This window comes from Phocoena phocoena, chromosome 9, assembly GCF_963924675.1.
Source record: "Phocoena phocoena chromosome 9, mPhoPho1.1, whole genome shotgun sequence".
NCBI classification, from domain to species: Eukaryota; Metazoa; Chordata; class Mammalia; order Artiodactyla; family Phocoenidae; genus Phocoena; species Phocoena phocoena.
Genome location: NC_089227.1, coordinates 93584866 through 93609334, shown reverse-complemented (window position 1 = coordinate 93609334; position 24469 = coordinate 93584866). Strand labels below are relative to the sequence as shown.

Sequence of the window (24469 nt, the reverse complement as noted above, 5' to 3'; positions counted from 1 at the left end):
ATGGAGAACAGTATGGAGGTTCTTTAAAAAACTAAAAATAGAAGTACCATATGACCCAGCAATCCCACGACTGGGCATATAATCTGAGAATCCATAATTCCAAAAGACACATGCACCCCAATGTTCACTGCAGCACTATTTACAATATCCAAGTCATGGAAGCAACCTAAATGTCCATCGACAGACGAATGGATAAAGATGTGGTATGTATATACAATGGAATATTACTCAGCCACAAAAAGGAAGGAAATTGAGTCATTTGTAGAGACGTGGATGGACCTAGAGACTGCCATACAGAGTGAAGTAAGTCAGAAAGAGAAAAACAAATATCATATACTAACACATATATGTGGAACCTAGAAAAATGGTACAGGTGAACTGGTTTGCAGGGCAGAAATAGAGACTCAGATGTAGAGAACAACTTATAGACACCAAGGGAGGAAAGTGGTGGTGGGGGGGTGGTGGTGGGATGATTTGGGAGATTGGGATTGACATATATACACTAATATGTATAAAATGGATAACTAATAAGAACATGCTGTATAAAAAATTTTTTAAATAAAAAGATACATGCACTCCCATGTTCACTGCAGCACTAATTATAATAGCCAAGATATGGAAACAACCTAAGTGTCCATCGACAGATGAATGGATAAAGAAACTGTGGCATGCACACACACACACACACAGACTCAGAAATATTATTTAGCCATAAAACAGAATGAAAACTTGCCATTTGGGACAACATGGATGGACCTTGAGGGCACTGTGCTAAGTGAAGTAAGTCAGAGGAAGCCAAATACTGTATGATCTCTCTTACATGTGAAATCGAAAAAAACAAAAAATAACAACAACAAAGAAAACAAGCTTATAGATGATACAGAAAACAGATTGGTGGTTGACAGAGGCAGGGAACAGGGGGTGGGAGGAATTTTTTAATGCAATCTATGTTTTTTGATCCAGCATTTATATGTATGTGTATCTGTATCTATATCTATATCTGTATAATTCCTGGATTCATTCTTTTATCTATTCATTATAATCTTTTCAGATCTACCTAGGAGGTTCCCAAGAGTGAGCTAAGCACTATATAGTATTGAAAGAGAAGGAACAAGGCTGAATCATACAGTACTGGACTAGGGAAGATGCATGCTAATTAGAAAAAAAGAGAGAGAGAAATCAGGTCCCTCGAGGAAGGACACTATATTACAGTAATAAGTGCATACTACAGTGATTTCCCCAGTCCTTCCCCAAAAAGGAAAACTAAATAAAGCACCTAAATTGGGGAGGGTGGGAAGAAAGTAGAGAGAAAGAAAAGAAACGAGGAGAAAGGGCGCTCTAGCCTAAGGGAGAGAATTAACACTATGTGAATAGTTTGCTGTATCAATGGGAACATTTCCCAAATGTTTCTTAAGATGTTAAGTGCTACAGCTGATGATGATGATGATATGATGATGATGATAGAAGATTCCATGTTGAAATAAGTTGGGAAATATCAAACTTATTTGGTTTGAAAGAAGTTATATTTACTGCAATTCTTTTTAGAGTCTTTAATATGTTAATGTAAATTATAAATGTCCAAAAGAAGAAGCACAATATACGGCTTTCCTGAGTTGTTAACTGTTCAGCCCTTCTCTGGGAAGACATCTTGCATAAGTAATATTCCTTAGGGAAATGCTGTTCTAAAGCATGTAGTGGAAGCAAGAAGTGCTGAGCTAAGTACTCAAGATTTCCTGACTGGTGCTCTAAAACCATTTTCCCTTTCTTCATGTAGGGGGAAGAATTTTGGGACTCTTCTGTTAAGTTTAACCAAAAAGCCTTGCAACCTTAAGGTTCCACGGAATTGAGTTGCTATGTTCCAGCAAGGGGTAGGAAAGGAGTGTGAAGAATGTGAAAAGTCTAGAAAAGCAGATGGGCACAGAGCCCTCAGGATTCAGCAGAGGCCAGTAGTGGAGACACTGGTCCCAGTTGGAGGACACACAAGCACAGGAAAAATAAGCAAGGTCAGCTGAACAGAGTGGAAGCCAACAGACAAAGCACCACTGTATCTTAGGCCAGTGAAGTTCTGGGCAATAGTCAGATTATGAGATGGAGAGATGAGAAAACAAGAACAGATACTGTACAGAAAGACAGACATGCAGCCAGACCTTAGCAGCAAAGGAGATAAGCTGCTCCAAGTCAGAGGCTCCCCTGGACAGAGTAAATCCCTGCGGGGAAATGACCTCACGCTCTGCAGAGGAAAACAACTGGGAGAGCTGGCTGGAACAGAATTTAAGGAACAGTGACAAGAAAACGATCCTGGTCAACTAGACAACTGCCCGACCTATGGATTTTAGGGATTCTAGATGAAGAAAAAGAATCAAGGCAGAAGGAGCTCAGGAGCAGCTCTAAGCATCGTCGTATGAGAATGATCAGAGCTGGGGCTTTAACAGAAGGAAGCCAGGAATGAAAGACAGGGTAAAGGGGGAGAGTCTCACCACCTCCCCTATCTTCCTCATTTGGTTCTGGGTTGGCAGGGTCTGAGTCGAACTGAGAGACCAAAAAGAAAGAACTAGGAAGAATTCCATAAATCTTTACAGTAGTTACTTTAAAGTCAACTTCCAGGCATTGTAGATGTCCACATGAGAAAACTGCCCTTTAAAAATCATGTGACAGGCCAAGAGTGATCCCACCTAGACAAAGCAGTGAAGGAAAAAGCAATGGACTGTAAGACAGAAAATCCTTATTCTACTTCTGTCTACAGCACAACTAGTCATATGATCAGACAACCCTTTTTAAAAAATCTGTCCAATGAAGATACTAATACACATCTTGCCTCCCTCACTGAGTTAGAAGTCCTAGGAGATGTGAACTCACACTATACAATGAAAACATAAAGCACTATTATAGCTTCCAAGGACTATTTCTTTTATTTTTGGAGAATCTTCCATTATATGTTTAATTGTGTTTCAGTTTGTTTTTTAAAAGAAGAGGAATCTGGTATCAGGCTTCATCTGCAATGCTTTTCACCACATTCTGAAAGCAATTTCCAGAAATAAAGAAAAAAGAGAAGACAAATTCAGCCTAGCTGGGTGCCTCAGAAACTACAGTAGAGGCTACTGTACTATGTTTTCTAGGAACTGATTTTAAAAGTTTTCTGCTTCCTGGGGTGTGTTACCAATATACAGAGCCTGTGTTAAATTTGACACTGGTTTCATCAATTCACAGAATCAGTATATTTGAAAGAAAAAGATAAAGGAGACAAAAGACATTTAAATGCAAGCACAGTCAAGAATGTTCAGTTAAATCCTAATTACTCTAGAATGTATTACTTCTCACACATAAATAAGAAGCAGTAAATCACTCAGTTATTAAGAGATCTACCCTGATTCACTCCTTTGACAGCAACAATAAAATAATGGATGCTGATCTGTAGTCTCTTTTCCAGGTTAACATTCCTTTCAGCACATTTTGTGAAAACGATTAAGCTTTATTAGATGCTAAAGAATCAACTGCAACTTAAATCGCTTTTACCCTGACCAACAAGGTCCTGGTGGAGAGTCCAGATATCACTGCATAAAGCACAAAGGAAAATAAAAGGGAAATGGGTTGCAAGCTCACGGGTTCATCAACCGTAAACGTGCATATAGCAAATGCCATATAACTAGGAACGACATTTTAGGATTGAAGTTTGGAATCATGACACAGTATGGAGGCTTCTTCCACAGATACTAGGAAACTTGCATGCATATGAAATGTGCGTAGCCTTTGGAGGACAACCTGAATGTAGCTGGTACATTCTGAAGCTAAACCTGAGTAAAGTATGCAGGATTCGCTGTTTATAGGATTATTTGGCTTTATGGCTCAGCCTTCTTAGGAACCTGCCTTTTCCAGGGGGAAAAAGAAGAAATTTAGATGAAGAAGGGATAGATACTTAACTACCATCAAGCGACAATATCTTTCCCCTAGGAATTAAACCGTTTTTAGAGAGAAGATTCTGATCAGGAATGGCTATTGGGTCTTCTTCCCTCCAAAATTTTAATATTGGTAAGATGTCAAACCAAAAAACCTTGTATACGTGCAATGAACACCACATTTACCTCTCACCCAGCTTCACCAGGCCAACATTTCCCCACATTAGCTTTATCTCTGTGTGTATAGTTTGTAGTACTGTTAAATCATTTGCAAATAAATTGCAGGCTTCATGACCTTTCACTCCTAACTATTTCAGCATGTATCTCCCAAGAACAAGGACATACACGGACATAACCATAACACCATTGTCACTCTCAAGAAATCTCACACTGGCACGTAACATCTAATATATCATCCATATTAAAACATCTCTGATGTCTTTTACGGCTGACACTGTTTTTCATTTTTCCAGTCCAGGATCTCGTACTGGACTTCATTATGATATTTCTTTAGTTTCCCTTAATCTTGAACAGACTATCTTCTTTTAGATTTCATGACACTGACATTTTTGAAGAAGCCAAATCAATGGCTGTTTTTAGAATGTCCTACAATTTGGATTTGATTGTTTTCTCATTATTAGAGTCAGTTAGATTAAGACTAATGTTTTGGGCAGAAAACTACGTAGGTGATGTTGTACCCTTCTCAATATATCACATCCGGAGGCAGATAATGTCCATCTGTCCCATGACTGGTGATGCTGTTTGATCACCTGGTTAAGGTGGTGTATGCTAGATCTCTCTACTATAAAGGCACTTTTTCCCTTTGTAATTATTAAGTAACTTGCGATCATTTGAGACTGTGTGGATATTTGTTTCTCAACGACCTTTTATCCAATGTGTGTAGCATCCACTGATGATCCCTGTCTGAATTAGTGATTTCATTAGTGATTGCCCAATGGTAATTCTCTAACTCTGTCGTATCTTATACATTTACAATTTGGCAATTCTTCTGTAACATAACTACAGATTCATCATTTTTATTTAATGTATTATAATCCACTAGCATTATTCTTTTTGATGTTCAAACCAGCCCAAAATTGGCCACTAGGGTACCATCAGGCTGCCTCCTATTTTGCGTTGTCTTCATCAGTTTTTGAGTAGTTCTTTGCCCTTATTCTTGCCCTGCCTCTGAAAGACATCTTTTCACAGAATCCTGTTAAGTTTTATTAGGGAATGGTACTTAGAGACCAAAATCTGGAGGCCAGATATGCTCGTTGTTGTTGCGTGTCACTGCCTTTAGGCCCCTTCAGTGGGCAAAGCGAGCAAATGTCTTTCTAGAGTAATTCATGAGCTCATCTACAAATCAGTAAGAAAATGTTAGACAACCCAATAGAAAAATGGGAAGTTCTGCTCCTCTCTAGGATGTAGGAAGCAACAAGGAACACTGTTCCCACCCTAAAAATGAGAAAAAGCCTGATAATCTACAGAATCATCATTATTCTTAAGCCCATCAGAGAGCTGACAATGCAAGACAACCAAGTAACCTGAATTCCAAAGAGAAGGCCCTCCAAAAGACAGATGGGTCACGAGAAAGGTTTCGCCTTTGGCAGAGCATGAGATAGAGAGGTGGCCACCATACGAACAGGTGAGAGGAAATCGGGTGCTGTCCTAAGTGCGTTATATTTATTAGCTCTTTTAATACTCAAAACAACCATATAAAAGAGAAAAATTACTTGTGGGCCAAAGGTAATCAGAGGAACTAAAAATCATGATACAACTATACTGAGAGTTGATACAGAGGACTTCTGATAAGAGGCCAAGAGATAAGGTCTAAAACCGATAAACCAAAATGTAGTATTATATACTTAAACTGAATTATACACCTAAAAATGGTTCTGATCGTAAATTTCATGTTTTGTGGGTTTTTTTTTTAACCACAATTTTTAAAAGTAGCATCACGAGCATACTAATTAGTGAGAACTAGAACAAACAGGTAAAATTATCTTCTCTGGGGGGTTATACTTCACATAGGAAAGGGTAAGAAGAAGAACAGTTGTTTTCTTTACAATCTTATTTGAACTACTACATTTTTTTTAAAGTGTGTATTACTTTGTTAATTTTTTCAAACTCTGATGAAAAGATCTTACCTTGATCTGCAAGACATCAAGTGGAACTGTCTCTCCTTTCACAATGGCAAGTGTAGCATCTGTAATATGTCTAAAAGATAACAAGAAGGAAATGATCATGTTGTGAAAAATAAGCAACATCTCCCCCAACACACACACACACACACACACACACACACACATACACACACACACACAACCACACTCCTACCCAGAGTACTAATAGCTGGGTCAAGAAAAAGACAAATTCTTTCAAAATACTCCAAGAAAGCAGAACAAAGGTATATAAAAGAATTACTGATACAAATCTAGTGGAAGGCTCTGATACAGGCTCAAAGAGAAGGCTTTGGCAAAGAGAAGTTTATACAAGGCACCAATCATTTATTTACCTCACATTTATTGAGTCTCTACATGGTGTCTGACTTTTATCACTGGAAAATATGATAAATAAATAATAATACATCTTTCATTCACTGTAAGAGAATGAAAGTCAAGCACTTCAAAAACCATATTCCTTTTTACTCTAATAATCTGAAGGATAGCTAAAGGACAGGATTTGCTGGAGTTATCTTAGCAAAATATAATAAATCCCCAAAATATACACATTAACTTCAACGCTTGGATTACATTCTGGGTTCCCTAGGAAGCAAGTTGAAACTTAAGAAACAGCCTACTTTACTTTCTCATATTTCTCTATCAACATATCTTTATCCCATTTTCCCTCCAATACAGTTGCTATCTGGGAAGTAGGTAGCAGTTTAGAAAATGAGATTCAATTTAGGAGAAAGCAAAACACATGATCACCAGTTTAGATTAATTTGATATGAATACATTAATTTCAAAGGAAGTTATTAGAAAGAATCCTAAAGCTTTGTGCTCGCTCTGAGCAGTACCTAGCACGTTAAGAGGTTTAAGAAGTGCTTTTGAGAGGCTGACCTTTAAAAAATGTTCCAACTGAAAAATGCCTTTTTCCATTAATTTTTTTTCAAAATTCCTTGGCAGAAGATGGTTAAAATGCAACCTTAAATTTATCATTCTCCAGCAATAATTGAAAGTTCTAAATAAAGCAGCACTGTAGGACGAAACAGCTATTTTTTAGGATTATTTATCTGCAACATTCCAAATTCAAAATTCCTTTTTCTTCTGTAGTAATTATGGTACAACAAATCTCGACAGCAATGCAAAAAGCAAAGCCTTGTTCTTTTAAGTAGCCTCAGGCATCTGCCATGTTAAGAGGTCTATAAAATTATGAACCCAGGGCAGACTGACTTAATTATCTAAGAGCCCTGGGGCATGCTTATAAATTAAGTTTTATAAATCTTTAAATTATAAATAGAAGCAGCAACAACATTAGTTTAACCACAGGGAAAATCAGCTCCTAAAAAACTGAAGGCTATTTAAGACCTTGAGGGCAGCCACACTGCACAGACACTGGCTTTTGGATAGGTGAGGTGTTCTCTAAGGGACATGTCCTACCTCCGCATCACTGGCATATCTGGTAATGCTGGCAAGCAGTTCTAATAATCTATACTGACAGGGGGAAAGACTAGCTATCTAAAGTCACCAAGACCCGAACCAGATAGGATTTGTTTCAGATAAGAAAAAATGTTTAATTCATTGTTTGTCATATTTATAGCCCCTTAGAAATTCTAAACTGGGAAAAAAATATAGCAAACTGAAATGCCACATTAGGCTGCAGGATGATTGGTAAAGAGCTGAACTCTCCCCATCAGACTAAGGCTTGAAGCATGAGAGACGTTTTAATAAAGGCCTGATATATGTCTACGCTTATGCCTGGTGTTTGATATATGGAGCAAGGTTTTTATCTTAAAAAAAAAGGTTAAAAGATAAAAGATGACTCCTCAAACTACAACAGCAAAAACAAATCCACAAAACCAGCCTATTCAAAATCCCAAAGCAGACTTGGACAGCCACATGCAAAAGAATGAAACTAGACCATTAGCTTACACCATACACAAAGATTAGCTCAAAATGGATTAAAGAATTGAATGTAATAAGACCTGAAACCATAAAACTTCTAGAGGAAAACATAGAGGGTAAGCTACTTGACATAAGACTTGGCAATGATTTTTTTTTTTTTTGCGGTACGCGGGCCTCTCACTGCTGCGGCCTCCGGACGCACAGACCCAGCAGCCATGGCTCACGGGCCCAGCTGCTCCGCGGCATGTGGGATCCTCCCAGACCGGGGCACGAACCCGTGTCCCCCGCATCAGCAGAAGGACTCTCAACCACTGCGCCACCAGGGAAGCCCGGCAACGATTTTTGAATCTAACACCAAAAGCAAAAGCAATAAAGGTAGAAATAAGTAAGTGGGGCTACATAATACTAAAAACCTTCTGCACAGCAAACCATCAACAAAATGAAAAGGCGACCGATTGAACGGGAGAAAATACCTGCAAGTCATATATCTGGTAAGTGGTTAATATACAACATATATAAAGACCTCATACAACTCAACAGAAAAAAAAATCCACTGGAAAACTGGGTAGATAATTGGAATCGACATTTTTCCAGAGAAGACATACAGATGTCCAACAGGTACATGAAAAGATGCCCAGCATCATTAACAACCATGGAAATGCAAATCCAAACACAATGACACATCACCTCACACCTGTTAGAATGGCTGTTATCAAAAAGATAAGAAATAACAAGTACTGTAGAGGATGTGGAGAAAAGGGAACCCTCCTGAACTGTTGCTGGGAATGTAAATTGGTGCAGCCACTATGGAAAACAGTATGGAGGTTCCTCAAAGAATTAAAAATGGAACTACCATGTGATCCAGCAATTCCACTTCTGGGTATTTATCCGAAGAAAGCGAAAACACTAACTCAAAAGATATATGCACCCATGTTTGTTGTTCAGCATTATTTACAGTAGCTAAGATATGGAAACAAGCTAAGTGTCCGTTGACAGATGAATGAATAAAGATGTGATATACATGTGAGATACACACACACACACACACACACATATATACATTTGTGTGCACACACACACACACTGGAGTACTATTCAGCAATAAAAAAGAATGAAATTTTGCCATCTGCAACAACACTGATGGACTTGGAGGGTATTATACTAAGTGAAGTTAAGTCAGACAGAGAAAGACAAACACTGTATGATATCTTATACGTGGTGGCATCTTTAAAAAAACAAAACAAAACAAGGGACTTCCCTTGTGGCGCAGTGGTTGAGAATCCGCCTGCCAATGCAGGGGACACGGGTCTGAGCCCTGGTCCGAGAAGATCCCATATGCCACGGAGCGACTAAGCCCGTGCGCCACAACTGCTGAGCCTGCGCTCTAGAGCCTGCGAGCCACAACTACTGAAGCCAGTGCGCCACAACTACTGAAGCCTGCACTCTCGAGCTCGCGAGCCACAACTACTGAAACCCACATGCCACAAATACTGAAGCCTGTGTGCTAGAGCCCGCGCTCCACAACAAAAAGCCACTGTAACGAGAAGCCCGTGCACCGCGAGGAAGAGTAGCCCCCGTCGCAGCAACTAGAGAAAGCCTGCATGCAGCACCGAAGACCCAATGCAGCCAAAAAATAAATTAAATTAAATTAAAATTTTTAAAAATCAAGTTCATAGATGATACAGAGAACAGATTGATGGTTGTCAGAGGTGGGGTGTGGGAGGTTGGTAAAAAGGGCAAAGGGAGTCAAGTTATAAAATAAGTCAGTCATCGAAACACAGCTAAAAATAAATAAATAAATTTATTAAAAAAAATAAGTCAGTCATGGGGATGGAACGTATAGCATGGCAACTAACGTTAATAATACTGTATTACATGTCTGAAAGTTTTTAAGAGAGTATATCTTAAAAGTTCTCATCACAAGGAAAAACAATTCTGTAACTATTGAATGGTGACAGATGTTAACTGTAATTATTGTGGTGGCATATAAATATCAAATCATCGTGTTATACACCTGAAACTAATATGTTTTATGTCAACTATACCTCAATCTAAAATAAAAATCCCAAAGCAGAAAAAAAATCCAAAACAGAAAATCACCTGAGTATTATTATTGTTATTGATTCTAGAAGGTTATAACAAGAAATGTCTTGAGAAGACTTCAATTCATTCATTCAACAAATATTTTTTATTGACTTCCCCCAATGTATCACAGAGCTTACATTAAAGATCAGGCAACTGACAATGAGAACCTGCCTGAAAATGATTTGTCCAAGATCATATTTTTAATCATTGTCAAAGCCATGACTCAAATTCAAGATTCCCATCTTCCTGAAAGACTAAATCCTTGTTTACATAATGCTTTTGAAAGAAAAGAGCAATAATAGCAACTTGCCTGACACCTGAGGACACTGTTAGACTCACAACAATTTAATTTAATGTCAGGATTGCACTACTTCCTCTGTCTACTTTATCCACACTGCCTTCCACTTTTGGCATTCCCTAAAGGACGTAACTATAATTGGTTGTTTTAGCTACTTATATTATCAAGGTAATGGAGCCAAGGCTGCTGCTGGCCCAGTCTCCGCAGGGAACTTGCTATTTGTCATCATACATACTTAAAGCAAACAAATGATCACTGCGAATATGTCTTCACCAGAGAATCTTACAACACAAAAGCATACAAACAATATGCTTGGATCAGCGAAGCTACCTTCATAAGTGTCAGACCGACATCAGTATTCATCTCCATACCTGACCTGAGGACTTAACATTAGATCACCAGGGTCCCACAACCCAACAGAGAAACTTCCCAATCAACCCAACGCTTGAACTCTGATCTCTTCCTCTTAATGATCTGAAGTTTCAGGCTATCAAAACTCAAAAAGAAAATTATATCACACGTGTGAATTTTCCATTCCCAGGCTCGCTTACCCACAAATGCTACCATCCCACATTGACAACCTACTGGACTTTGTTTCCACTTTCGGCAAAGAGTGTCTGACTCAAACTACTGGTCTGGCCCAGTGGGATAAATCCAATGGGAATCTTACTGAAGGTAGCCTGGCGAGGAAGAAAACAAGAGCAAAGTTTTATTGTTATGGTCAGAAAATGAGGTTGAACAGAGAGGCACAGGTGTGTCCACTATGACAAAGTAACTGACCCTGGGCCTGCCTCCCAGCCTTCCTTCCCACACCCCTAGACCAGCAACCAGGTAATACTGAGGAAGCAGGTTCTAGAACAAGGCAGTTCATGAAAACAACATACCTTCACATTTGGAAGGAATATTTGGGTGCTAATGGCAACTGGTTGAAAGAAATTTGGTTAAGAAAATGAGGGTCTTAGATATTAGATAAATGCATGATTGTGACAGACTGTATTATGTTGCCACACTATTTGACAAAGTTGCAGATAGAATTCAACTAAAAATGTCTAACATTTGTACAGTGACTGAGGACACGTGTAAGGGCCTTATAAACTACCTCAAGTATAAACAAGGCTAAGAGAATAAGCAAGGTCAAGTAGCAGAAGAATGGCACAGTAGAGGACTTAATTAAAGGCCACAAAATAAACAGATACCGTAAGGTTCCTAAAGATTATTTTGAGCTCAGTCTACTATTATCAAAGGGACTGGGAAGGATCTTCTTTCTTGTTGTTACTTATAAAATATTTTATCACACTTTTCTATGATAATTAAAGTAATCTCACAAATACCCATGTACCCAAGACCCAGGTTTAACAAATATTACATTTTGCCATATTTGCTTCAGAGTTTTAAGAAATAAAGTGACGCAGATACAAGTCAAGTGCCTTCTCATCCTCTCCCCTTTCCATTCCCAGAGGAAGCCTTTATCGTGAGGTGGGTGTGATTCCTTTCCATTCACATTGTTATCCTTTTACTACATAGTTTAGGCATCTATTAAGAGTATCTTTGTTTTCTGAATTTTAAAACTTTGTAGAAATGCATAACATACTTTGGCAACCTGCCTTTTTTTATTGAATATTTTTTAGATTTACCACGTAGATATTTATAAACCTAGTTCATTCATTTTAACTGTTGTATGGCTTCTAATATATGAATATACCACAATTTATTAATGAAGGAATCCTTTGAAGAAAAGATTCTATAGGGAAATTTTATATTTTAAACAACTCTTGGTAAAAGCCATTGGATACCCTGGATCCCCAAAGCAGAAAGGTCCACCATGAGTTAATAAAAGTGTTCTATGACATAGGCAGAAGTACTTTATTTTCTAAAATCCGAGGAAGCACAACTTGTGCCCATCTTAAAATATAAAAAGGGGAGAAAGGGTAAAAGAAAGAAATAAAGAGAGATTAAAACAGGAAAGTAAAAGTCAAAATGCAATTATTCTTATTTTAAAGCTCACCTCATCTGCTCTTCGAAGAACTCCAGTTATAACCTAGAAATGTTTTAAAAAAATTGTTATAAACAACTTGTATTTCCTTTATCATAAAAGAATTGAATTCAATTTTCATGGACCACAAACTTGTTCCTGTTTTCTTCCTAGAAACTACGTCAAAAGATGTATTGGCTGTTAAAGCACAAACTATCCTCCAATAAGATCAGAGCTAGATTAGATTTTATTCTCCACCTAGGATCAATAATACTATAAAGGCTAAGATAAAATAATTATAAAACTTCCACATTATATTAGTAAAATTACGTTTTAAGTTCTATAAGATGGGTATAAATGTGATGTACACATCAATTATACTACAGATCCTAGTTTCCTACTATGAAGTACACGTATCGGGAAAAAACCAGCACTTTGCTACACTCAGAGAGGAGCCTGCTCTCAATAAATGTTTCTTACTGATGAATATGAAGACAAGGGAGACTGTATTCCCTCTATAAAAAGACATTTTTAATTTGAATTTTTACTTTATTTTTTATTTGTAAACTATAATACCCATGGTCTTGTAAAAACTGTGAAAAATACCTGAAGAAAAAATACTTTCTCATAAACCCACCAGGCATCATTAGTCAGTTGTTTATATTTTGCTATATTTCCCTCCAATTCTTTTTTTTTTAACCAGGGCATACTTTGATGACTAGATTATACCACATACACAATTTGGTTTCTTTCTTAAAAACATTTTGTGAAGTCAAGGCAAAAGCCAATCTTCTCCCGCATCTCCCGCCTCACTGAGTTTCGGGATTAAATGGGGCTGTCGTGAGTTCCACTTCATCACTTTGTTGGTATGCTATCCGTATTCTTCACACTTCATTAAAAATCCATAAACACAATTACAAGATCATTAGCACAGCCTTTTTAAAAGAAGCTTACTATGGCTTACATGATTGCTAACTCAAACACAGGACAGTGCCCTGTCCGCTGTTATAGCTCCTGGTCCCTGAACACCAATGAAACCACCAAAATAGAGGCAAAAGACAATGAGAAACGAGGTATGGATGTGACTTATGGTACACAGGATGGGGTGACTGAGTGGGAGGGGCACCTGTAATGGGCCCTTTAGGGGTTTCCAATACATAATGTAGGTTCTAGTCTATTGCCCTGGAAAAGAAGAGCATTTCCAGGGCAATATACTTACTGTCCTTATTGGACCAAAGCAAGCATTAAGGAAACGGAATTGCAGAACAAAAGCAACGCAAACATCGGAACATGTAGACCTCTGCCTCTAAATGTACCATTAGGAGATAACATTACATGGGATGGAAATGATGTGAGAATGGACAGATGCATTTTTTAAAAAGGCAATTGTTATTTAAGTTTATTTTATAAGAAACCTTCCCATAATTGAAACAGTGATTCCCTAACAAACAGGGCTACTTCATAAGAGTCTTCAAAATATAAAAAGCGTTTCACACCCAGCACCATTTTGTACCCTGTTTTATTCCATTTTATCCAACTTAAATCTGATAAAACAAAAACCCTTCTATGTGCTGGGTATAGAATTTATACGAAGCAATGAAATAAAAGTGCATGAGAAAAATGTAATGCTATACTTGTTTCAGAGAGAAGAAATCCTAAAAAGAATGGATTACAAAGAAATAATTTCCTTAAATTATAACCACTTTACGCCACTGCTCCAAGACCTAATTTCTATTTTCCTCCCTTTCAAAATGGTTTCAAAGAGAAGAGCAGCCACACCTCCTGCAAAGTCCCATCTCCTCCAGCAACAATGATCACATCTGTGTTTTCCAGCAGTTCCAGGAGCTTCTTGGCTTGGCCCTCATAATCTGTCTGCAATACAAAGGAAGCCTTTGGTAAATTCATCATCCTAGAGCCACAGGCCCAAAGGTCTAAAAATATGGGATATTTTCTTTAAAGTTTTACACTGAACCTTTTCTTAAGTTCTACATAATTGATATACATGAGAAACTAAACAGCTATCAAAGCAACTATGTATGGTTTTTATAGTTTTATATTTTTAGAGCTGGAAGGGACCTCAGAAACCATCTAGGCGGCTCCTTACTTTAAAAATAAAACTCAAACCTAGTGATTTGTCTCGGTTATACAGTCAGCTAGTCAGAGGAATCATTTCTAGTCCAGTGCAGGTTCTATTATTACATCATTTACCCAGTGACTTTCATCTGCAAGCAGAAAGTCAAGTGTATGTGCAAACAAGGAGAAACAGATGAAATAAAAAGAGCACAGATTTGAGAGCCCAGGAGACCCAGATTAAATCCCAACTCTGCTACTTTTTAGCTGAGTGGCCTTAAACTCTCAGGATCTTAATTTCCTTATCAATGAAATCATGTGTACTGGAGGAAGGGAAAAGCGCTTCTTCCTGATACTGTTGGAAAGCAGTATGAAAAACGACTAGCAAGGTAACTGTTCTTAACTGATACTGTACTACATAAACGGTTACTGTGGTTTTGCTATGATTGTACATAAAGAAATATAGGTATGGCTCAAAGCAGTCACAAAACGGTGACTAAATGGTATGTAAGCCTCACCATTTGTATTGAGGATACCTCATTTCAGATACATATGTAGACTTAAATGAATGATCTAAGCCACCACTTCTAAAACCAAACACTGAATTTTAACAAATGCAATGCAACTAATACTGAAATAAGGAAACACTCTCTCCTGTTGACACTTTACTAGACCCACTAATAGGCAAAAATTAAAGATTTGGATGTCAGATGGGCTAAAGCACCTGGGCCACTAAGTCACAGTCAACACACGAAAAACACAGTCCTACACTAACACCATCTAATCTTATGATGAATGGTTCTACTTTTATCCTGAAAAATGAAATGACTGGCTTTGCAGTTATACATTTGTAAATATTTTTTTTTTTTTGGTCTCACAGTTATCAGTTTATTAGAAAGGATTCAGATGAACAGACAAATGAAGAGGTACATGGGGCAAGGTGTGTGGGGAGCGGTGTGGAGTCTCCAGGCCCTCTCTGGGCGTACCACCTCTCCTCAGATCTCCACAGGTTTATCAGCCCAGAAGCTCTCCAAACCCTGTCCTTCTGAGTTTTTGTGTCGGTTTCATTACATACCCATGGTTGATTAAATCATTGCCCTCTGGTGACTGAGCTCAATCAATCCAAATATTTCACTTTTTTAAAAAGAATATAGGGACTTCCCTGGTGGCACAGTGGTTAGGAATCTGCCTGCCAATGCAGGGGACATGGGTTCGAGCCCTGGTCCAGGAAGATCCCACAGGCTGCGGAGCAACTAAGTCCGTGCGCCACAACTACTGAGCCCACATGCCACAACTACTGAAGGCTGCACGCCTAGAGTCCGTGCTCCACAGCAAGAGAAGCCCGTGCACCGCAACGAAGAGTAGCCCCTGCTCGCCTCAACTAGAGAAAGCCCGCACACAGCAATGAAGACCAAATGCAGCCAAAAATAAATAAATATTTTTTTAAAAAGAGAGAATATATGTTGATCCTGATTAAAAGGATGCTTTGTGAACACCCCGAAATAGGGGATCACATGGAATCTGCATGGGTTCACCGAGAACAAGGCATTTCAGAGTATCCTCATCTTTGACAGATTACTAGATCAGAATATCAGGAAATCCAGACAGACATTCTATTGGGTCTTCAGCAAGGCACCTGACAAGTTGTTTGATAATATCCTCGGGGACAAGGCGGAGATAGGTGGGAACAATACACTAGAATACAACTGGGTGAATTGATTACCAATTGAATGTCTACGTTCAAAGCAAGATGCTCAGTGGAGGGACATCAAATTTTAGGTAGATTCCTGGTGGCATTTCTTTAGGGCTCTCCATTCAGCCTTTTCCTACACAACACTTTATCAACAGAAGAGAGGAAAGGTAATTGACTGAATGCGTAAATGATACAAACCTGACAATCTTGCCCCTCCTGACTTCTTCAACCTCATCCTCTCTCCTGTCTCCCTTTGCTCATTCTCCTCCAACTACATTTGCCTCTCACTCTTCCTCAAGCCCCAAGTACACTCCTCCGAAGAGTCTCCGCACGTGCAGTACGTTCGGCCTGGAAGCTTTCCCCAACCTACCAGCATGACTCACTCATTTCCCCCACGTCTCTTCCAAAGGTCATCTTACCAGACTGGCCTTCCTTGGCCTCCTGAACTAAACTAACACCGCCATTACTCTTGGTCTCCTTACCCTGCTTGATTTTTCTTCTTGGCTCTCATCACCATCTGACAAATCATATGTTTATTTGTATATGTTTTTTATCTGCATCCCTCCTTTTCACACTTTGAATGGAAGCTCTTTGAGGACAGAGAGGGAAAACTTGTTTTGTTCAGACTGTATTCTCAACAGGTAGAACAGAGCTTACTTTGTAGTAGGTACTCAAATATTTGCAAGAAAAATTGATAAATATGAATAAGTACATGAATGAAAGAACCAAAATTCAAAAAGATATTGACAGATTTAACAGACCATAATTTAAAAGATTACATTAATAGGGATGACACATTTGAGGCTCTGATCTTAAGAGGAAAATTCCAAATGCAACAAAGAGAAAGGATAAAGAGTGGCCGATGCAGAAAACGTGAACCTTATACCTTTCACAAAAATTAACTCAAAATGGATCATAGACCTAAATGTCAAATAAAAAACTATAAAGCTTCTAGAAAATCACACAGTAGAGGATGTAGGTGATCCTGGGTTTGTTGATGAGTTTTTAGATAAATCACCAAAAGCAAGAGCCACAAAAGAAAAAAACTGATAAGTTGGACTTCCTTAAAATTAAAAACTTCTGCTCCGTGAGAATACGGTTAAGAGAATGAAAACACAGTTTTAAAAGACAAGAGAAAATATTTTTGAAACACATATCTGATAAAGAACTTGTGTTCAAAGAACTCTAAAACTCAACAATAAGAGAACAAACAAGAAACAACTCAATTAAAATAGCAAAGATTTGAACAGACACCTCACTGAAGAAGATATACAGATGGAAAATAAACCAATGAAAAAATGTTCAATGTTATATGTCATTAGGGAACTGCAAATTGAGACAATGAGAAAATACTATATTCCTATCAGAACAGCTATAACCGCAAACACTGAGATCACCAAATACTGATGAGGATGTGGAGCAACAGAAAATCTCCTTAATTGCTAGTGGGAATGCAAAACGGTACAGCCACTTGTGGAAAGCAGTCTGCCAGTTTCTTACAAAGCTAAGCGTACCATGTAATACAGCCACTGCACTCCTAGGTATTTACCCAAATGAGCTGAAAAATTATGTCCACACAAAAACATGCACACAAATGTTTATGGCAGCTTTATTCATAACTGCAAAACCGGAAGCAATCAAGATGGCCTTCAATAGGTAAATGGATAAACAAACTGTTGTACATCTACATGATGGAATATTATTCAGTGAGAAAAGGAAATAAATAAGCTATCAAGTCATGAAAAGACAAGCCACTGAGGAGCCCAGGTGAGACCAACACAAGAACAGCTCTGAACACGGATTGTTGACCAACAGAATTGTAAGCAGAAAAACTGTTGTCAAGGTGGTTTGGTACGTAGCAATAGATAACTGGTATAGAAATAAATCTAAATACATTAACAATTACAATAAATGTTAATCGATTATATGGTCCAGTCAAAAGGTACACACACAAAAAGCACTGGATCTTTAAAATATCCTGTTTTCATGCCTTTACCAATGATGCATTAAAATATAAGGATACAAAATGGCTTAAGTAAAGATAAGTAAAAATTATACCAGGTAAAAACTAATCAAAGCAAGCTAGTATGGTTACTAACAATACTAAAAAAAATAGACCACAGTAAAAGACAGCATTAGTGCTAAAGAGAGTATCTATGACAGTGTCAACATGCAAGAAAAATGAAATAATTTGAAATGTGAATGCATCTACTGACAGTCTCAAAATATAAAAAAGCAAAAGTGGATAAAACTATATAGAGAAATAGACAAATCTATCTAGTGCAATATTTCTAACACCTCTTTCTGAATAATCTATAGTTCAAACAGAAGAAAAAAATCAGTAAGGACGTGTAAGATTTGAGCCACACAACTAACAGACTTGACTGAATGGACATATATAGAACATGGTACCCAATAACTGATATATATTCTTTTTAGGCCTACATAAAACATTTATGAAAACAAACCACATGCTAGGCCATAAAACAAATCTCAATAAACTTAAAATACTGGAATTATATAGACTACATTCTTTGACCATAACACAATTAAATCAGAAACCATTAACAAAAAGATGTCAGAAAACTTTAGATTTGAAAATTTTAAAACATGCTAAATAACTCATAGGTCAAACAAAAATCATGATGAAAATTAGGAAACATTTAGAAATGAATAATGAAAATATTATATATCAAAACTCCTAGGACACAGCTGAAGCAGTAAAGTTTATAGCTTTCTAAGAAAACACCAGGAGAGAAGGGTGAAAATTAATGAAATATTCAAGTTAAAATGTCAAAAAGAACAGCAAAAAAAAGCCAAAGAAAGTAGAATGAAGGAAACAATAAAGACAGACCAGAAGTTAATGAAAGAAACATAAATGAAAGGATCAACAAGGCAAGAAATGGTTCTCGGCAAAAAGAATTAATTAAATTGACGCACCTCTCACATGACTGGCAGGCAAAAAAAAAAAAAAAAGCACAAATAAACAATAAAACAATACTGAGCAAGAAAATGATGTATTTCAGATGTCAAAGAAATTTAAAAGTTAAAAAGAAGATATTATGAACAACTTGATGCCTATTAATTTGAAAACTAAGATGAAATTCACAAATTCCTTTAAAAAATTTACCTTACTAAAATTAATTCAAGAAGAAACAGAACTTCCTGGTGTACTTCTACAGCCATTAAAGAAAGTTAATATACAAAAAAATTTCCCTTCAAAGAAAGCTCCAGGCCCAGATGATTCTCCTTGTGAGTTCAACCAAACACTCCAGGAACAAACAAATATCGGTCTTAAATAACCATTCTCAGATCTCTCATACGTACAGTCTGCAATATGCATTACAGGTCCTGAAATAAATGTCAGTTTTCTTCCCCACTCTCCCATCCCTGGAGGCAGACAACTAGAAGACCACACCTCGGACAAGTTGGAGAAGAGAGTTCAACGTCAACATTGCATGGTCAACTGGACTAAATGACCGTTCAATCTCTATGATTTAATGAAAGTGTGTAATATTAAAAATTGGTATACCATAGATTTACAAACATGGTAACAGTGATTTTCACCAAATACACACACCTATGTACATACCACACACATAGCACTTAAAGTCAAGAAAGTGGAGTCTTTAGGCATCTTCTAAAATAGCACAATTCCCTCTCATTTATTTTTGTCCCCATTTCTTCTTACCCAAATCTCAAAAATTCTAAAGCTTTACCACTTAAAATTCCTCACCTGAAATAATTCCTCACCAGAAAGAAAATGTTTACCTGTCTGCGGAACTACCAAGAAATTAAATTAATTACTCAAACTTGAAATTTCTTTTTAATAGTCAGAAAAAGAATTCTTACAGCTGTAACAACTTTCATCTTCCAAGAGACAATAGTTCCACGTCCTATCTGTCAGATGAAAGGAGCCAAGTTCACGGCTCCATTTAATCCTGTTCTGAAAGTGAAAAGCTGACTGTGGTTGGAAAAAACAATATTATCTTATTAATTATCAGAAGAAGAACACAACGTTGACTTCTCCGTTCTTATCTTCTAAGTGATAAGTGATTTCTGCTAAGAAGTCAAGAGGAGAGGATATGTTATAAGGAGGGGTAGCTTGGATAAAATCAACATTGTAGAGGAGTTCTCACCTTAACGATAGTCACATCCATGCCAGATAAGTGTAAAATCGGGGCAGCATTTTTTTCAAATAGAGTCCTGGCTTTGCTGTAGACAAAGGAAAAAAACACAAACATTTTAACACGAGTTCTCAAGAGGAAATACAAGCCCAACCACCTTCTCTAGAAGAGAACAAGAAATAGCGTAGAGAACATGTTTCCTCTATTTGTTCAAGCACAGGAAGGCTAGTGAAGAGTAATGAGTTTCTCTGGATGCAAATGTGGACTCTTTCACTCTGGGGCCTCCAAGATTTTGCCCCGTGTCTAATACAATAAGCTCTTACCCATGTGGGACGCTTAGAGTGCACAATCTAGTTCCTCTAGAGGAACTGTGTGCACTGGATATGGCTCCACTCAGGCAACAATGTCTGATTCACTCAACAAGCATTTACTGAGCCTCTACTGTGTGCTAGACACATCTAGGAACTGGGCAAACAACAGGACAAGGCAGACAAAAATACATGTAACTGAGGTATAATGTAATAAGCCCTCATGGAACTTATTTACATTCCAGTGGTTGACTGAGAATGTACTAGAAATCAAGGGATACAGAAGCTGCAAAAAAGTCCCCAATTGCAGAGTCTCAGAGTTGAATAAACGTTAAAACATACCTATCAGTTGACTTGTCTTTTACCCAAATACTTTCAACTATCACATCACAAAACAAAAACTAGTACTTTCAAAACAATCAACACCAAACATCTAACTTTTACATCCACATTTACTCAGTCCTCTTTCAAAAAGATTATTATTTTTTATCAGTGATGCATGCTTCAACTTTCTTAAGAATATTTTATACTAGAAACAGACACAAAGGTAGTGAATGAGGAACATGTAGAGTTATGCACAAACCAACTTCAACATTCTTTAAACTAAAAAGAAATAGCTATCAAATGGAACACAGAACATAAAAGATTTCTGATTATGAATTAAAATAGAAACTGAGAAGCTTGAGCAAATTTTTACAAGAACCAAAAAAATACCTTGAACCAAGGGCACACCTGAGCATGTAATAAGCAAATTAAACAAACATATCCTTCCTCTTCTACAGCTCTGAATGCTTGTAAGAATGAACATGAAAGGCTAAATGGAAATTTCTCCTTTCCAGATCACCATTTCTGGGGCTTAACCCAACAATAAAAGGCGAGCTAGTGATACTGTAAATATTTCTCCTTGCAGGGTTGCTTTCATTTCTAGGTTGATAAGAAAGGGTCAGGTGGAAGTGGATTAGATCTATCTCTGAGAAGCAAAACTCTGGAGAAGTCTCAATCAGCTGTATTAATCACTTACAACACATCTATAAGCTCCTCTGAGTTAGTTTAAGAAATAAGATTTGGGCTTCCCTGGTGGTGCAGTGGTTAAGAATCCGCCTGCCAATGTAGGAGACACAGGTTCGAGCCCTGGTCTGGGAAGATCCCACATGCCGCGGAGCAACTAAGCCCGTGCGCCACAACTACTGAGCCTGTGCTCTAGAGCCCGCAAGCCACAACTACTGAAGCCCGCACGCCTAAAGCCCATGCTCCACGACACAAGAAGCCACCGCAATGAGAAGCCCACGCACTGAAACGAAGAGTAGCCCCCGCTCGCCGCAACTAGAGAAATCCCACACACAGCAACAAAGACCCAACTCAGCCATAAATAATAAGTTAATTAATTAATTTTAAAAAAACAAATAAGATTTGTAGAAGTAAAATGAGGTATCACCTCACACCAGTCAGGATGGCCATCCTCAAAAAGTCTACAAAGAATAAATGCTAGAGAGGGTGTGGAGAAAAAGGAACCCTCCTACACTGTTGGTAGGAATGTAAATTGGTACAGCCACTATGGAGAACAGTATGGAGGTTCCTTAAAAAACAAAACCTAGGGCTTCCCTGGTGGCGCAGTGGTTGAGGGTCCGCCTGCCAATGCAGGGGACACGGGTTCGTGCCCCGATCCGGGAGGATCCCACATGCTGCGGAGCGGCTGGGCCCGTGAGCCATGGCCGCTGGGTCTGCGCGTCCGGAGCCTGTGCTCCGCAGCGGGAGAGGCCGCAACAGTGAGAGGCCCGTGTACGGCAAAAAAAAAAAAAAAAAAAAAAAAAAAACTAAAACTAGAAGTACCATATGATCCAGCAATCCCACTCCTGGGCACATATCCAGAAAATATGAAAACTCTAATTTGAAAAGATACATGCACCCCAGTGTTCATAGCAACACTATTTACAATAGCCAAGACATGGAAGCAACCTAAGTGTCCATCACCAGATGAATGGATAAAGTGCGTGTGTGTGTGTGTGTGTGTGTTTCTGTGTGTAGAATATATTATATACATTATATATAAAGGAATATTACTCAGCCATAAAAAGAATGAAATATTGTCATTTGCAGCAATATGGATGGACCTAGAGATTATCATACTAAGTGAAGTAAGACAGAAAGAGAAAGACAAATATTATATGATATTACTTACATGTGGAATCTAAAAAATAATACAAATGAATTTATTTAAAAACAGAAACAGACTCACAGACATAGAAAACAGTTATGGCTACCAAAGGGGGAAGGGATAAAGTAGGAGTATGGGATTAACAGATACACACTACTATATATAAAATAAACAATAAGAATTTACTGTATAGCATAGGGAACTATATTCAATAACTTATAATAACCTACAATGGAAAAGGATCTGAAAAAAATATATGTATGTATATATAACAATCATTTTGCTGTACACCTCAAACTAACACAAGACTGTAAATCAACTATACTTCAATTAAAAAAAAGAAAGAAAGAAAAAAGATTTGAACATTTGAACATCACATCTCTGTGATGCCACAGGTACAGAAAATCTCTAAAGTGGAAGTGAAGGCATTTTTTTCCCTTCCAATATTCCATATAAAAGATTGAAAAGCAAGTGTTACCAGTAATAAATGTATTATTTATTATATAATTAAGGGTGAGATAGCACCAGAGTTAAATAAAACTTTCTATACCTCTAGCAATTTGCAGGTTCACACGCACACACAAAATAATTACTCCTTAATGTGTCATTTATTAATGCAAAACAGTTATTTCCTAAAGCTCTAATGTAGTTTTAAACCAGTACTACATAATGAAATAGCTACATGATAAATTATAAATTATGTGTCAGGTCAGAGTCAAGATGACAAAAATAGTACAGTTAAACAGTGAAAGCTTTAAAAAAAGATGCTGGAGAGATTCAAAGTGGCTGCTTCCTAGAAGCTTGCAGGGATTCACCTTGTTAAAGGGGACCATGACTTTAGAAAAGAAACACTTTCCTTACCTTAGCCTGCAGGTAAAGGTATTACACTTTTCAACAAGAACCTACCTTTAAAAACGCAAATACACTTACGTGTAAAAGTGTAAACGGAACCTAAAACTTCTCTAAAAGAAAAGTTTATTCATTTTTTAAAAATGCAAATATCTCAGGTAGGAACTCAAAATGACTGATTATAGCTTAAACAAACTACCATATATTTCAAGATAATTAGCAAGTTACTAACTTACTAGATCTCTAGAGGAACAGGACCTGGAGCAGTTACAACAACGGAGGCAAAAGGAGAGATCCCAGGGTGGGAGAGCCAAGTAGAGAACCTTCTGACCCAGCCTACAGGTCAGTAATACCAAGAACAGCAGCTTATATTTCTTTTATCGGTGCTAACTATGAAATGGAAAGAATGCTGAATACCTTATAGGCATTACCTCATTTAATCCTAAAGAATTACATGGTAATTTTTATAAGGCATGTGCTATTAGTTTTCACACTTTACAGATGAGTAAATTGAGGATTTAAGAAGTTAAGCAACACCGACCGTATCACAGAGCAGAGAAGAGTATACAGAGGATACACCCAGTTCCCTGCTAGCTTCTCCCACAGGCCACCAGTGACTATTTAGTTATCTTGGGTATTTTGATTGTGTTGTGTTAGAACCTTTGTTGATATTTTTGTTCAGCGTTGGTTTTAAACAGGAATGAACAAGAGGCCTTATGACTGGTATGTTTATGGGGGCGGGAAGTGGCTCCAACAAAGGTGGGCAAATATGATTCAATTAGGTAGAGTAATGGAGCCAATTTAGACAATCTGTAGGTAAATATCTTAAACTGCTGAATTAAAAAGAAATAAGGCGTGACTAGCCCTCACATCTGTGAAGCCACACACACTACCTCCCAAGAAATGACTAGAGAAACTTATTTCAGAGCCCCTGCGTTTCTCTCCAATGTTA

General features: G+C 37.7%; 1 protein-coding gene across 1 annotated transcript in view; it reads right to left on the bottom strand.

Annotated features, from left to right (window-relative positions):
• The window catches only part of AGK (acylglycerol kinase), an 86802-nt gene that overhangs the window by 25627 nt on the left and 36706 nt on the right, over nucleotides 1-24469 (bottom strand). Inside the window, exons 4-8 of the mRNA XM_065883654.1 lie at nucleotides 20218-20293; nucleotides 14095-14187; nucleotides 12349-12381; nucleotides 10929-11023; nucleotides 6041-6110 (exon numbers count right to left, since the gene is read on the bottom strand). Coding sequence (XP_065739726.1) covers nucleotides 6041-6110; nucleotides 10929-11023; nucleotides 12349-12381; nucleotides 14095-14187; nucleotides 20218-20293 — 367 coding nt within the window. The remainder of the gene's footprint in view (nucleotides 1-6040; nucleotides 6111-10928; nucleotides 11024-12348; nucleotides 12382-14094; nucleotides 14188-20217; nucleotides 20294-24469) is intronic.